This window comes from Mesoplodon bidens (assembly GCF_964165515.1).
Source record: "Mesoplodon bidens genome assembly, chromosome: 5".
NCBI classification, from domain to species: domain Eukaryota; kingdom Metazoa; phylum Chordata; class Mammalia; order Artiodactyla; family Ziphiidae; genus Mesoplodon; species Mesoplodon bidens.
Window position 1 is genome coordinate 29,472,721 of NC_138161.1, and position 12,717 is coordinate 29,485,437.

The 12,717-nt window shown below is 34.4% G+C and overlaps 1 protein-coding gene across 2 annotated transcripts in view; it reads left to right on the top strand.

Annotated features, from left to right (window-relative positions):
* The window catches only part of SAMSN1 (SAM domain, SH3 domain and nuclear localization signals 1), a 383,350-nt gene that overhangs the window by 325,811 nt on the left and 44,822 nt on the right, over positions 1-12,717 (top strand). Inside the window, exon 1 of one of the 2 annotated variants that reach the window (XM_081235860.1) lies at positions 5,475-5,942. The exons of the other annotated variant lie outside the window; for it this stretch is intronic. Within the exon in view, the coding sequence (XP_081091986.1) occupies positions 5,886-5,942 (57 nt within the window). The 5' untranslated portion in view covers positions 5,475-5,885. Of the gene's footprint in view, positions 1-5,474; positions 5,943-12,717 lie in introns of those variants that run through there. 2 annotated transcript variants of the gene reach the window in all.

Sequence of the window (12,717 nt, forward strand, 5' to 3'; positions counted from 1 at the left end):
TTGCAGCGAGCAGGGGCTACCCTTCATTGTGGCGTGCAGTCTTCTCATTGTGATGGCTTCTCTTGTTGCGGAGCACGGGCTCTAGGCACGTGGGCTTCAGTAGTTGTGTCACGCGGGCTCAGTAGTTGTGGCTCTTGGGCTCTAGAGTGCAGGCTCAGTAATTGTGGCACATGGGCTTAGTTGCTCCATGACATGTGGGATCTTCCTGGACCAGGGTTCAAACCTGTGTCCCCTGCATTGGTGGGCAGATTCTTAACCACTGCACCACCAAGGAAGTCCCAAAACAAAATATTATAGTTAAAAGAAAATATATATTAGAATAATTAGTAGAAAAATAATGGAATTTCCTAGAAAGTTAAAAAAAAATGAAGAAGGGGAAGAAGAAGGAGAAGAACAAGAAGGAAAAGAAGAAGGAGGAGGAGGTGGAGGAGAAGAAGAAAACAGAGAAATATAATACAATGAGAGTATCAGTTGGGGTGTCTAACATTGTACTAATAATATTTCCAGAAAAAGAGAACAGAGAAAGAGATGAAGAATTTATTAAAGAAACAGACCTTAAGGTTGTGTGTTTCAAATTTGAAGAGCCATTGAGAGAGCAGTGCAGGGAATGAAAAAATAGACTATATCAAGACACTATGACATTTTAGGACATACCAAGGATAAAAGGAATATATATATATATATATTTTTTTTTTTTTTTTTCTCTTTCTCTCCAATGTCATTTGTCTTTTCAACAAAACTTTGGAAGCTAGAAGACAATGGAGAGGCTTTCTAAATTCTGCAGAAGAATAAAGTTAGAATTCCAAGTCAAAATAGCATTCAAATGTTAAGGATCTACAAGGTCCTAAAACATTTCCATTAGGGAGGTGTGTTTCCGCAAATGGAAGAATAGACAAAAAAAAATAGTGTGAGATTCAGGTCAAAGAGGATCCAAACCAAGAGGTGATTGAGAATTTCCATTTAAGCCTCAGTACTGCATACTTAGAGATTAATCACACCCCACTGAAACAAGGAAAAAATAAATTTGAAATGTTTGAGCATTTAAAATTATAAGTATGGTGACTGAACTTAAATGTTCAAAAAAAATCAGTTGATAGATTTATTGGGGACATTTATTTGGGATATGTTAGCAATTATGAACTCCAAAAATAAACAACAAGGGGAACACAAGGCACTAAACATAATTTTACTTATCCATGAACAATATTTATAAAATAATAAGTAATGATTTAACTAAATAATTATAAGAGAGTAGGGAAGTGAAAGGAGTACAAAATCCTCAAGGACAGGGCTTCCCTGGTGGCCCAGTGGTTGAGAGTCTGCCTGCCGATGCAGGGGACATGGGTTTGTGCCCCGGTCTGGGAAGATCCTACATGCCGCAGAGCAGCTTGGCCCACGAGCCACGGCCGCTGAGCCTGCGCGTCCGGAGCCTGTGCTCCGCAACGGGAAAGGCCACAACAGTGAGAGGCCCATGTACTGCAAAAAAAAAAAAAAAAAAAAAAAAAAAAAAAATCCTTAAGGACAAAAACAGGAATCAATAGACAATGTCTAATACATAAATCAAGAAAGTATGGGCTTATCATGTAGAAAAATGAATTTAACCAATGAGAAAAATGCTTTTAATATTGGACGGATAAAACAAAGAATTGAAATAAGTCTGGGTGTATAAACGGATGTCACAGGGAGCTACTGTTAGGGTAAACATTTCAGTTTTTACAAAATATTAAATGACATTTAGAAGTGTAAAAGGGAAACATATTATAGAAATGTGAAGATTATGACTATAAATTTGGGTGTGACATTGAGGCAAGCAAAGACTATAAGATTAAAAGTCAAAGGTTAAGAGAATAATAAATATTTTTTAGAAACATAAATTGGGGAGTTATAGCTCCAGATCAAGGAGAAAATAGAATATGCTTATGGTAGTAACTTCAGAGATAATATCAATTCATAGATGGATGCTTTATCAAAAGCCATCAGCAGGGAACTTCAGAACCTAGGGAATTTCATAACATGTAGGCAAATCTAATCTGTGCTCCAACCCTGACTTTTATAAATGTGAAATTAGAAAAAAAATGATTTTAAAGATTACATTGAGAGGATCTGGACTCTTTACTTAGAGTCACAACAAGGTAGCCTGGGTGGGAGAAGAAAATTGAAGAGGTAGCAGTTTTGTCTATGTGGTACTGAGTCTTAATTAAAGAATAGGGTTCTAGATAGTTACACACTTACTGATTTAATATTTTTACACACACCTACTGATTGAAACACTCTCTCCAACCAGTAGCTCAGCATTACCCTCCCTCTCCCCAGTCTTTACCATTCCTGACCTTTACCCCCAAATAAATCACTCCCATTTTATGTCAGGTCCTTAGGCATAACTATGGTATAGAGTGATGTTTATGAGCTGAGATTTTTGGATTGAACCTTGACTCCACAACTCCCTAGCTGTGCAAACTGGGCACATTACCTAACCTCACCTGGAAGTTGAGGATGAAACTGTTAGTACCAGCTTATGGAGATTTTTTGAGGATTACATGGGAAATACGAATAAAGCACAAAGCACAATGCAAGGCATATAATAAGTACTCAAAATTAATAGTAACCATTATTATTATTAACTTTGGGAATAAGAAGACTTCATGAATATTAAACTTTTAGTCATGAATGTATGAAATTTTGTTTTCTCATTACTTATTTCAGCTACCACTTAGAAAGTATATATCTATAATTTGTTGAAATAATCTGAGTAATTTGCATATATTTAAAACTTATATCCCCTAATTGTTTTAGTCACTGATGAACTGGTACGCCTCATTTTTTGTTTACTAAGTCTTCTCTTATGTTGTTTTCAAACACCTTGCCTTGCATAGATGTGATCTAAGAAGTTCTTCCTTTGTTTCAAAAGAGTTTCTTCCTGTATGGTTCTTTAGGTTCACCATTCATCTTAGACTGTTGATCCTTTTTCTTTATCTCAATTCTCTGTTTCTTCTACAACTAAGATAGTGAGATAATGTGCCACATTATCTCTTTAGAAATTTATATAAGAAATAATGTCACAAGACCAGGTTCTCTCCCAAGAGGCTTCCCAAGATATCTAGGGCCTCACCAGCAGCTCTCCTCTAGCAGAAGCATAATGTTTGCAGCACACCAAGAGTGGATCCCTTTTGGGATACACTCTGATTAACCACCATAGCATTTTTAAAATTTATAGTGAGAAATAGCAATTGCAGAGTTTCTGGGACTTGTTGTCCCTATGAACAATGCATTCTCTTTCTGCTGACAGGAATTAATCTGTGATTTGAATTTGATTATTCATGTTTTAGCAAACTATCAATAAATATTTATTGGACTGCTGAAACAACTCTTTTATGTCTCACTTTACTTTCTCATAAAATACACCCCAATAGCTGTCATTTGTTTGCAATTTCCTTAAAATGTTGCCTTACCCACTATGACGCAGAAATTGTAACCGACATATATGCCACGAAGTCCCAGCCTTTTTTCACCTTGCCTGTGTTAAGACCATTAAGGTAATGTGTGAAAACAAAGCAATGAGACTTTGCTCTTTTGCAATTTCCCTGTTTGAGAACGTCTTAAGCAACATGTGGCTTCATGGTTCAATCATGACAGGGGATTTGTGTGCTCAATACTGACTTTCTACCTCATTCCTGTTCTATATACCTTTGACTTTAGAATTTGCTATATCACTCTGGGTCACTCATTAAATATCTTGATAGCACCAGACTTCCACAAAATAGGAGATAATCAATCACAACATTTGCTACTCTGTCACCTGAGATTTTCTGAGGACAAATATGTTTAATACAGATTGTAATAGCACCTCAAATGTCATACCTGTTTTTAATCTCTGGAAAACATTTTTCTCGAGTAGAAGAGAAAGTTGGAAAATTGCTTTTCTCATCTTTAATTCTGAGGGAAAAAATTTCCAGCTTTATTTACATTTAAAATATTTCTTACAGTATTAATGGTGGCAAAAATGCCTAGAGATCATAAATTGAGATTTTTCTACAAGCCGCTTGAGTGCAATACTTTTAAAAGCTGCATATAGTCCAGCTGTGGTCACCATGAATGTGAGTGTTCTCTATTCTTTACTTGTGATTATAGAAATACAATCTATGCAAACATTATCCCAAACATAACTGTTTGAAATCCATGAACATTTCTTGACATAAAACATTTCTTAAATAAGTACATTCTTTATTGGCATTTCCTTTTATTCTCACCAAAACCCTAACATGTGATAAGCACATTCCCATGTTATTGCCTGAAGTCCACAACTGAATTACATTTCTACTCACAGATGAAGAAATGGGGCCACAGAAGTTGCAAATGTTTCAGTTAAGAGACAAATTTTTTCATGACTTTCAATTTCTGAAGTAATGAAAAAAATTTTACTTAGATCACTGCTGTAACTTAAGCCTGAACAGAAAGTTTGAAAGGAAGCATACTTGTAGGGAATTACCCAACCTCAGAGTCCTCAGGTTTCTCAGTGTTACCCTCTGTGTCATTATTTTGAAAATACCAGCCTGAAAATTCTTGAAAAATATAATTCTGCTCTTAATATCCAGTAGAAGAAGCATATTAACCATAATCTTGACAAGTGTATTCCTTCAATTCTGCTATAGAACATAAACTATTTTTTAGCTAGTCAGGAGGCTCAATATATTGTCAAACAGCATACAACAGATGCTCAATTTAATATTCATTAAATGAATCAGGGAAATTTGAAAACTAGAACTGGGTTTCGGAGAGTAGGGGCTTAGAGGTATGAGGGAAGACTGAGAAATAGAGGCAGTTGATTTGTAGAGAAGCTGCTTCTTAAGAATATGGTACCACTGTTTTTCACCCCAGGGGTTTTATAAATAAAATCTAGGTTGATTTCCTTTACAAGCCGGTTTTACTAGAAGTGGAATTTCAGACATTTTACAAGTCTCCCTTTGGTAAATCACTAATTAATAAGAAATCTTGAATTTTTTGCTTTTACTTCCTATGTTGGTTTTGACATTATAATAAAAATGTTAAACCCTTTAGTTTGATGGGGAAAGTCTTTCTAAGCCTTATTAGCTCTCTTCCAGGCCCGTTAAATAAGGACTTGGGATGCTTCATCTGAAGGTACCATTGGTCCATGGGATCACCACTCTAACAGCAATTATCAGCATATGACAATGAAGTTTGTAGCAGAAGGACATCTGGTTAATTGAAGGACTGTTTAATTGATTTCCATATTAATCAGAACTTTACAAAAGTAACAATATGCATAATCATTTACTTCTGGATTCATATTCCTATTTATATGAATTTCATCCATACTCTATCTTTTTAATGTGCACATGCTTTAAATAGCATTAGTATTGTTTAAAGTCTATTTTATTATGTCTTCCAATAAAGTTTACCTAGGAATGCAAAATTGACTACCTTGAGTATTCTCTTCATTTTTAAATACTCAAAAGCTCACATTTCAAGTTTTGTTTCATTTATTGGCTCAGATGTTTTCTTCCCTCTGCCTGTGGAATGTGTTATAGATTTTTATTTTTGTATAAACTGAAAAAATGCACTTTATTTGGAAATCTTAATGGCCCTTGTAACGCAGTCATGTCAAAGTGTAAGATTTAGGAATCTACCTCGTAGAATACAGCAGGAACAGAACGTTAAAGAGTTACCAAAGAATTACCGTAAAAAAAAAACAAAAAAACCTTCACCCGTGTAGATGTGAAGTCATATCCTGACCAAAAGAGGAAGTGGCAGGTTACTAGGCTTAAACTTATCTGTGGCTCTACATCATAGACAGCATACTGCTGACCGTCTTCAGTTGTTTCTGTAACAACAGAAAGTGCACTCACTCGGAGTAGTCTGAATTCAAAATGCTGAAGAGAAAACCATCCAATGTTTCAGAGAAGGAGAAACATCAAAAACCAAAGGTAAGATAATTTCATACATAGTTGGACAAAACCAACATGTTTAATAGAATACACACACACACACACACACACATTGTTCTTATCTGTCAGTCATAAATCAATTCAACCATAGGGTTGAATCCCTCATGGCAAATATGGAAAAAAATTGAATTGCCAAGTTAAGTTTAGGCGTTAAATAATACCTGACAATTATTGTCTCTGTAATTTTATCTTATAGGGCATATTTGATTATTTACATCTGTAACTGAACTTTGAGCTTGTATTGTCAACTTCATGGAAATCACTTTGGTGGTCTCTTTTTGAAAGGCTTGATATTATGAAATCTTCGTGTACATTTTTAATAACTATAAAGGTGTCAAGGTCTATTTAACAACTTACCAAGTGCATTTTATCTCTTACATTCTCAGTTCTTCATAATATATTTAATTATGAGGTTGTAAAATGGAGATGTTTTGATTAAATATTTAATTTTTTTCATTTTTTCAGGCTAAAATATGATAGCTTGCTGTAGAGGTTATTTTTTCTACTCTCTCTCTTGAACTAACTCCACTACTAGAGAGAGGATTGGGTTGTGTTTGGGAAACATCAAAACCCCATAAATTTATAGATTTGACAAATTGGTTCTATTTTAAATGTTACCCTATTCTTTGTATTGAAAATAATTACTACTTAAAAAGTAGGATATGAGATAACAAAGTTTAGATTCTATTCTAGAACTATAAATTAGTTTCATTAATAACATAAAAGAAAAATCTGTGAAATACTGGTGTCAGAGAAGTTTTCCAAAACCTGAATATTTTTTGAGTTTCTTAGGTAAATAACAATTTAAATCTGCTTGTGAATAAACAATAACTGAGTTCAGGTGTCTTTTTAGAGGACTGATTTATTATCAATTATTGACCTTTATTTCCTTGGCACCATTCAGAGAGAAAGGAGCTGGGAATTGATTGTGAACTTTTGAATTGTTGTGACATTGAACAATTGTCTATGTTTTATAACTCTTTGCAAGTTACCACACAACCTCTCTGAATGAAACTAAAAATAAATGATTGCCAGTCTTTGGAAACTAAGAATAAATGATTTTCAATATTAATTCTTTCTGACACAAAGATCTGATAAAGGGTAGGCAAGCAACTCTAGTTAAAAATACACCTGGGGGGTTTCCCTGGTGGTGCAGTGGTTGAGAGTCCGCCTGCCGATGCACGGGTTCGTGCCCCAGTCCGGGAAGATCCCACATGACGCAGAGCGGCTGGGCCCGTGAGCCATGGCTGTTGAGCCTGAGCGTCTGGAGCCTGTGCTCCGCAATGGGAGAGGCCACAACAGTGAGAGGCCCACGTACCACAAAGAAAAAAAAAAATACACCTGGATAACATAGCATGATTTCTTTTTCCTTAATAAAATAAAACTTCAAGGTAACATTTCCCAAAGAATATAACAAAGTTTTTAAAAGCATTACTTAACTTTCTGTTCAAGATTATTTGTATATACAATTTGCTTGATTAAACACAACCAATATTGAGTTGATTGTAGTAAGTTTTAAGGAGATCACAAAAATTAATATGAAGCAGTAGTTTTCCTCCAAGTATTTAAAATTTAAAGTTAGAGTATCTCATAAGAACTCTATTATGTAGTGAACTACTATCATATTTATGTCATTGAACAATTTTCAAAATGATACTTTAGTCTATGATCATCATTTGCCTTAATTGTAGGAGCTATTGTAATACAAGTGGTATATTGTTCATCTTACTGACTTACTTATTCATAAATGTAAAAATATATTTGATAAAATATACATCTGGGAACAAAATATATCACAGAAAATAGTCACACTGGAAACATTAACTTTTGCTGTGAATGAATTCCTGTTTCCTTTAGATGGATGGTTTCATTTTATATGAATTTAAAGAGCTATGTGAATGTATATTCACATGTTCATACCTTTCAGATCAACTAAATCCTTTCTTTTTAATATGGAGGTAATATTTTTCCAATTATTATAATTATGTGTTAGAAACAACTTTGCTTTAATTCACATTTATTTTACTGGGTAATTTTCTTTGTGTATTTTATGGAAAAAGAGCCAAATCCCTAAGAGATGGCAGAGATTCCTACAAATAAATGGCTAGTAGAGTGAGGACTGCAAATTCCTTCATCTACTAGAAGGGAACATAGGGCCTGTATCTAGAAAGATAGAATAGGACCATCAAGAAATCAGTCTGAAATGTAAGGAATCACCGTCTACACTAATTGACTACATACCAGACAATCATTCACATCTCTTGACCCAGAAACATACACTCCTTGTGCTATACTCCTCTTTCAAAATTTCTGAGAGAGATTTCCTTGCTTTTTAACTGTACATGCTAAAGTAGGTAAGAAGCAACAACATTAAAAATGAGGTGACTATTATTTAGTCATGCAGCTCGTGTTAACTCCTGTGGGTTGCAGTTCAGGTGACCTAATACCCAATTCAAATGGTGAGTGAATATTATACCTAATGTTATTCCTTAAATAAAAGTTACAAAACTGTTCATTTGAAAAGTAAATAAATGGAGAAGGACTTTGTTATTAGTATTTTTAAATATGTCCTGTGGTTGTGAGAAAGTTCAAAACATTCATGGTTATAAAATGTAGCAATAGATTTTATGAGTCCATACAGAAAATAATTTATTATTTTCTTATATTCACAAGACTTATCAATAAATATATTCATGAATCAAAAAAAATCAAAACCCATTAAAATATCATTTTACCATCTATAATTTATTTATATGTTTTCTTTTTCACCTTTTATTCTCCTCTGTTTCTCCATTTTTGGTATGGGTTCTTTCCTTCAAATAGCTCATAAATAGGATAAATGGCATTCATATTTATTATAAGAGATTCATAGTGTAGGTTAAGAAGGAGAGACCAGAAATATTCCATAAGGGAAACTGTTATAATTCATGTCTCAGAACTCTCTATGCCGTATAAGTAAATTCCAAATTAAGAAAGATATTTGATAAATTTCTTTTTGACAACTGACTGAGTATTCTACATTTAGATTAGTCAATCAAAAATAGCCTTTCTTAACATACTTGCAAGGTACTGTACTTTCCTTTTTGAATTTTGTTTTCACTCCTCATCACTAGTGCCCGCTACTGATTGTGAATTAAAAAAATAAGCATATCTAGTATGCAGAGTGCAAAAGATATGATCTCATTACACTCAATAAATCTTTAAATTATAGAACATAATTTTCCTTAACTCTTTTTCCAACTAAAATGTTTTAGTTTGCTATATTTATTGTGAGGTTATGATGTACCAGTGGCTGTGTTTAGAGCTTTTTGTACACTAATTTATTTAATATTTGTAACATTTCTGTGAGAGAATAACTTTTATTTAGCCTTATAGATGAGAAGGCATAGAGAAGGTTAATGAACTTAAGCAAAGACGCACAGATAAAAAATAAAACTCTGTTGTGTGAAATACATTTGTCAATTTCCGGCACTCCTGTTCTTAATTATTAGGCCACCATTACAAGCATAGGGACCATAGATATTATTTCTATTTCTGTCTTAATCACCAGCTAAATTTTAAGGAAAACTGGGAGAGCATATTTTTAAGAGCTTCTCTCTGTCAGGTGGAAAGGAATTTAGAGGTCCTCCATTCCTGTCTCTGACTAAATGCCAGAATTCCACCTATTAAATCCCTCCATCCAAGCTTTAAAACTTAAAATTGTAAAACAACAATAAGAACAACTTTATTAGCATTCAAATGTTCAAACTGTCAAAAAAGATCATGACCTAGTATTGAGATAACTAAAAGCATGTATTTCCCTCCTAAATCTAGTATAACAACTTTAATGTAGTAAGCTCTTAATAAGTATTTGTAAAGTGAATGAAGTTTCTTGATTCTACTGTATGCAAACTGGTTCAAGTATGAATACTGACTAGTACTATGTATTTTCATTATTCTTGGTAGCAAGCCTGTTAGTGTGTACATAAGAAAGTTTGTATGCATGTGTGTAAATACAATTGTAAATCATTTCTAAGTTTCATTTTAAGAAAAACTCCAATAAAGCAAATATTGTGCAAGAATCCCTAGAGAGTCCCATTGTTACATAACAAGTAGACCATTGTTCCAGGTCAGGGAATATGGTAGAAACTTCAAAAATAGAAAGGGAATAGACACCACAAGTGAAGCTCTGCACCTGTAATTAGAACAGGTTGACCCTTATTTGGCTGGGATTAATGATCTGTGTTAATAAATCTTAACTCAGGTTTTTCTTTGAGTAAAGGAGATTCAAATATCACTGTTATTTTAAAGGGAAACACTGGAATAATGGCAGCTCTAGATATAGTTTTTTTTTTTTACCATTTTTTAAAATCTAAAGTGCATACTAAATGAGACACCATTAGTGTCACAGATGCTAATTTTCACTAGCAATGACTGAAGTGGCATTCTTTCCCATTTGCATTTGATCCTAGCAATGATGAGAGGTGATGAGTTGATTATGAGTTGTTTTCACTGCACTGCCCGCTGTGCAAATTTATGCTCCTAGACAAGGATGACACATAGTTGTGGCATTTAAGAGCTTTCTTCATTGCTTTTCCTATCAAGACTGTTAAGATACATTTTTAACTCTTATCTAACCAGGTATAAGAAAAGAGAAGAAGTATTTATATGAACCGGTGCTTACTTTAGGCCAAGTACTTTCACAAGGGGTTTATGGAACTCCCTCCGCCACACAATTTACAGAAAACAGCACTGTAGCTGTGAAAAATTTTGTCCAAGATATCATGGCTAGCAAAAAAATCGATTTGAGATTATTCGGGACAGCTTTTCTTCTAAACCTGTGGGTTTCCCCCCTGCTACTTTTTTTGCATCATCACCTGGGGTATAATTTTCAGACTTCAATTTATGTGACTTCAGTTGAATGTTTTGGCTTTTCAAACAAAGTGATTCCAAGTAAGGTATGTGATATACAATGTAAGTAATATTTTGAATCCACTTTTCCTATTAAAAAAATGGTGGGTATAAATAAATGTTTATCTTTACTTTTGGTTATTACCCCCCTGTGCCCCTAAAAAATATCTCTAAAGGTTCTCTTCACTTCTGTATTTAGTTAGTACTTATGTCATATTTGTTTTCCAAGAAATATTTAAAGTAAATTATAATGCAAACCTAAAAACAAATAACATAAGTCAGAAGAAAATGGAGTATAGACCACAGTAAAAAGTATTACAGGGCCACCAAGTTTGAGTTGAATATGGATCTAAGTATTGCTACTCATTGTGGTCCTACAGACTAGCAACACTGGCATTCCAGGAGTTTGTTAGAAATGCAGATTCTCTGGCCTACCCCAGGCCTATTAACTCAGAATATACATTGTAGTGAGATACCCAGGAGTTCTGTGAGCCCTTTAAAGTTTGGAAATGATTTCTACATCGATGGTTCTCAACCTAGGTTGCACATTTGAATCACTGAAGATCTTTAAGAAATACTGATGATTGGGTTCCTTCTTCAATATTCTAATTTACCTAATGTAGAATGTACCTGAGCATCAATAATGTTTAAAGTTTCCCAATCTGGAGATATTTTTCTCTACTAATCTCTTCAAAGAACTTAAAAGTTAATTCACTCCTTCCTTCCTTCCTTCATTCTTCAAAGCAATAGATATCTACTGAGTGCTTACTATGAACAATATAGACCATATGCTGGGAATACAGTGGTGAATAAAGCAAAGACCCCTGGACTCATAGGATTTACATTTACTGGGGATGACAGACAATAAACAAGATGAATATGTTAAATACATAGTATGCTAAGTGATGGTAAGTGTTAAGAAGAAAAGGAAGAATATGAAATACAAAGAACCAAGGAAGACTTGGTGAGAATGGGACATTTAAAAAGGGACCTGAAGGAAATGAAAGGCTGGCCATGAGATTGGCTGAGGAAATCTTATTCCAGGACCAGGGAAGAGCAAGACCAAAAGCGTTTTTTTTTTTTAAATTAATTTTTATTAGAGCAGAGTTGCTTTACAATGTTGTGTTAGTTTCTGCTGTACAGCAAAGTGAATCAGTTACACGTGTATATATAGCCCCTCTGTTTTAGATCTCCTTCCCATTTAGTTCAGCACAGAGCACTGAGTAGAGTTCTCTGAGCTATACAGTAGGTTTTCATTAGTTATCTATTTTATACATAGTAGTGTATATATGGAGTGTCCCTGGTGTGTTTGAGAAACAATGGATCAGAATACACAAGGGGAAGAGCAGTCACAAACAGCCGGATGTAGAGGGTCTTCTAGGTCATTATAAGGATTTGAGCTAGTATTAAAAGACTTTGAGAAGGGAAGAGAAGGATCTGGCTTACATTTAGTGGGTTTATTCTTGCTTTTGTGTTTCAAATACACTGAAGAAAGTGAGGGAGGAAGCAGGGAAAAGAGACCCTTTAGGAAGCTTTTACAGAAACTAGGAAAGAGATAATGGTGGCTCAGACAAGGGAAGTGACAGGTTGGATGTTGAGAAGACGTTGAATTGGGGATTTATTTGTACATACTGTATACCTTTGGATATATAAGAAAGGAACTTACCACATGGGCTCTAAAGGTGGTAAAGAGAAAGGCTGCCCCTGCTCCGCACTGTTCTTGCTTCCAGCTGGTGCTCACACTTCAAGGAGAAATGCCCTCATCCCTCTGCTCCCAGCCACCAGAAAATTACCCCCATATTGATATGCCACTTCCCAAAAGTTTCTACCTCTTTCTTCAAAATATAATTTTCTATTGGATTTA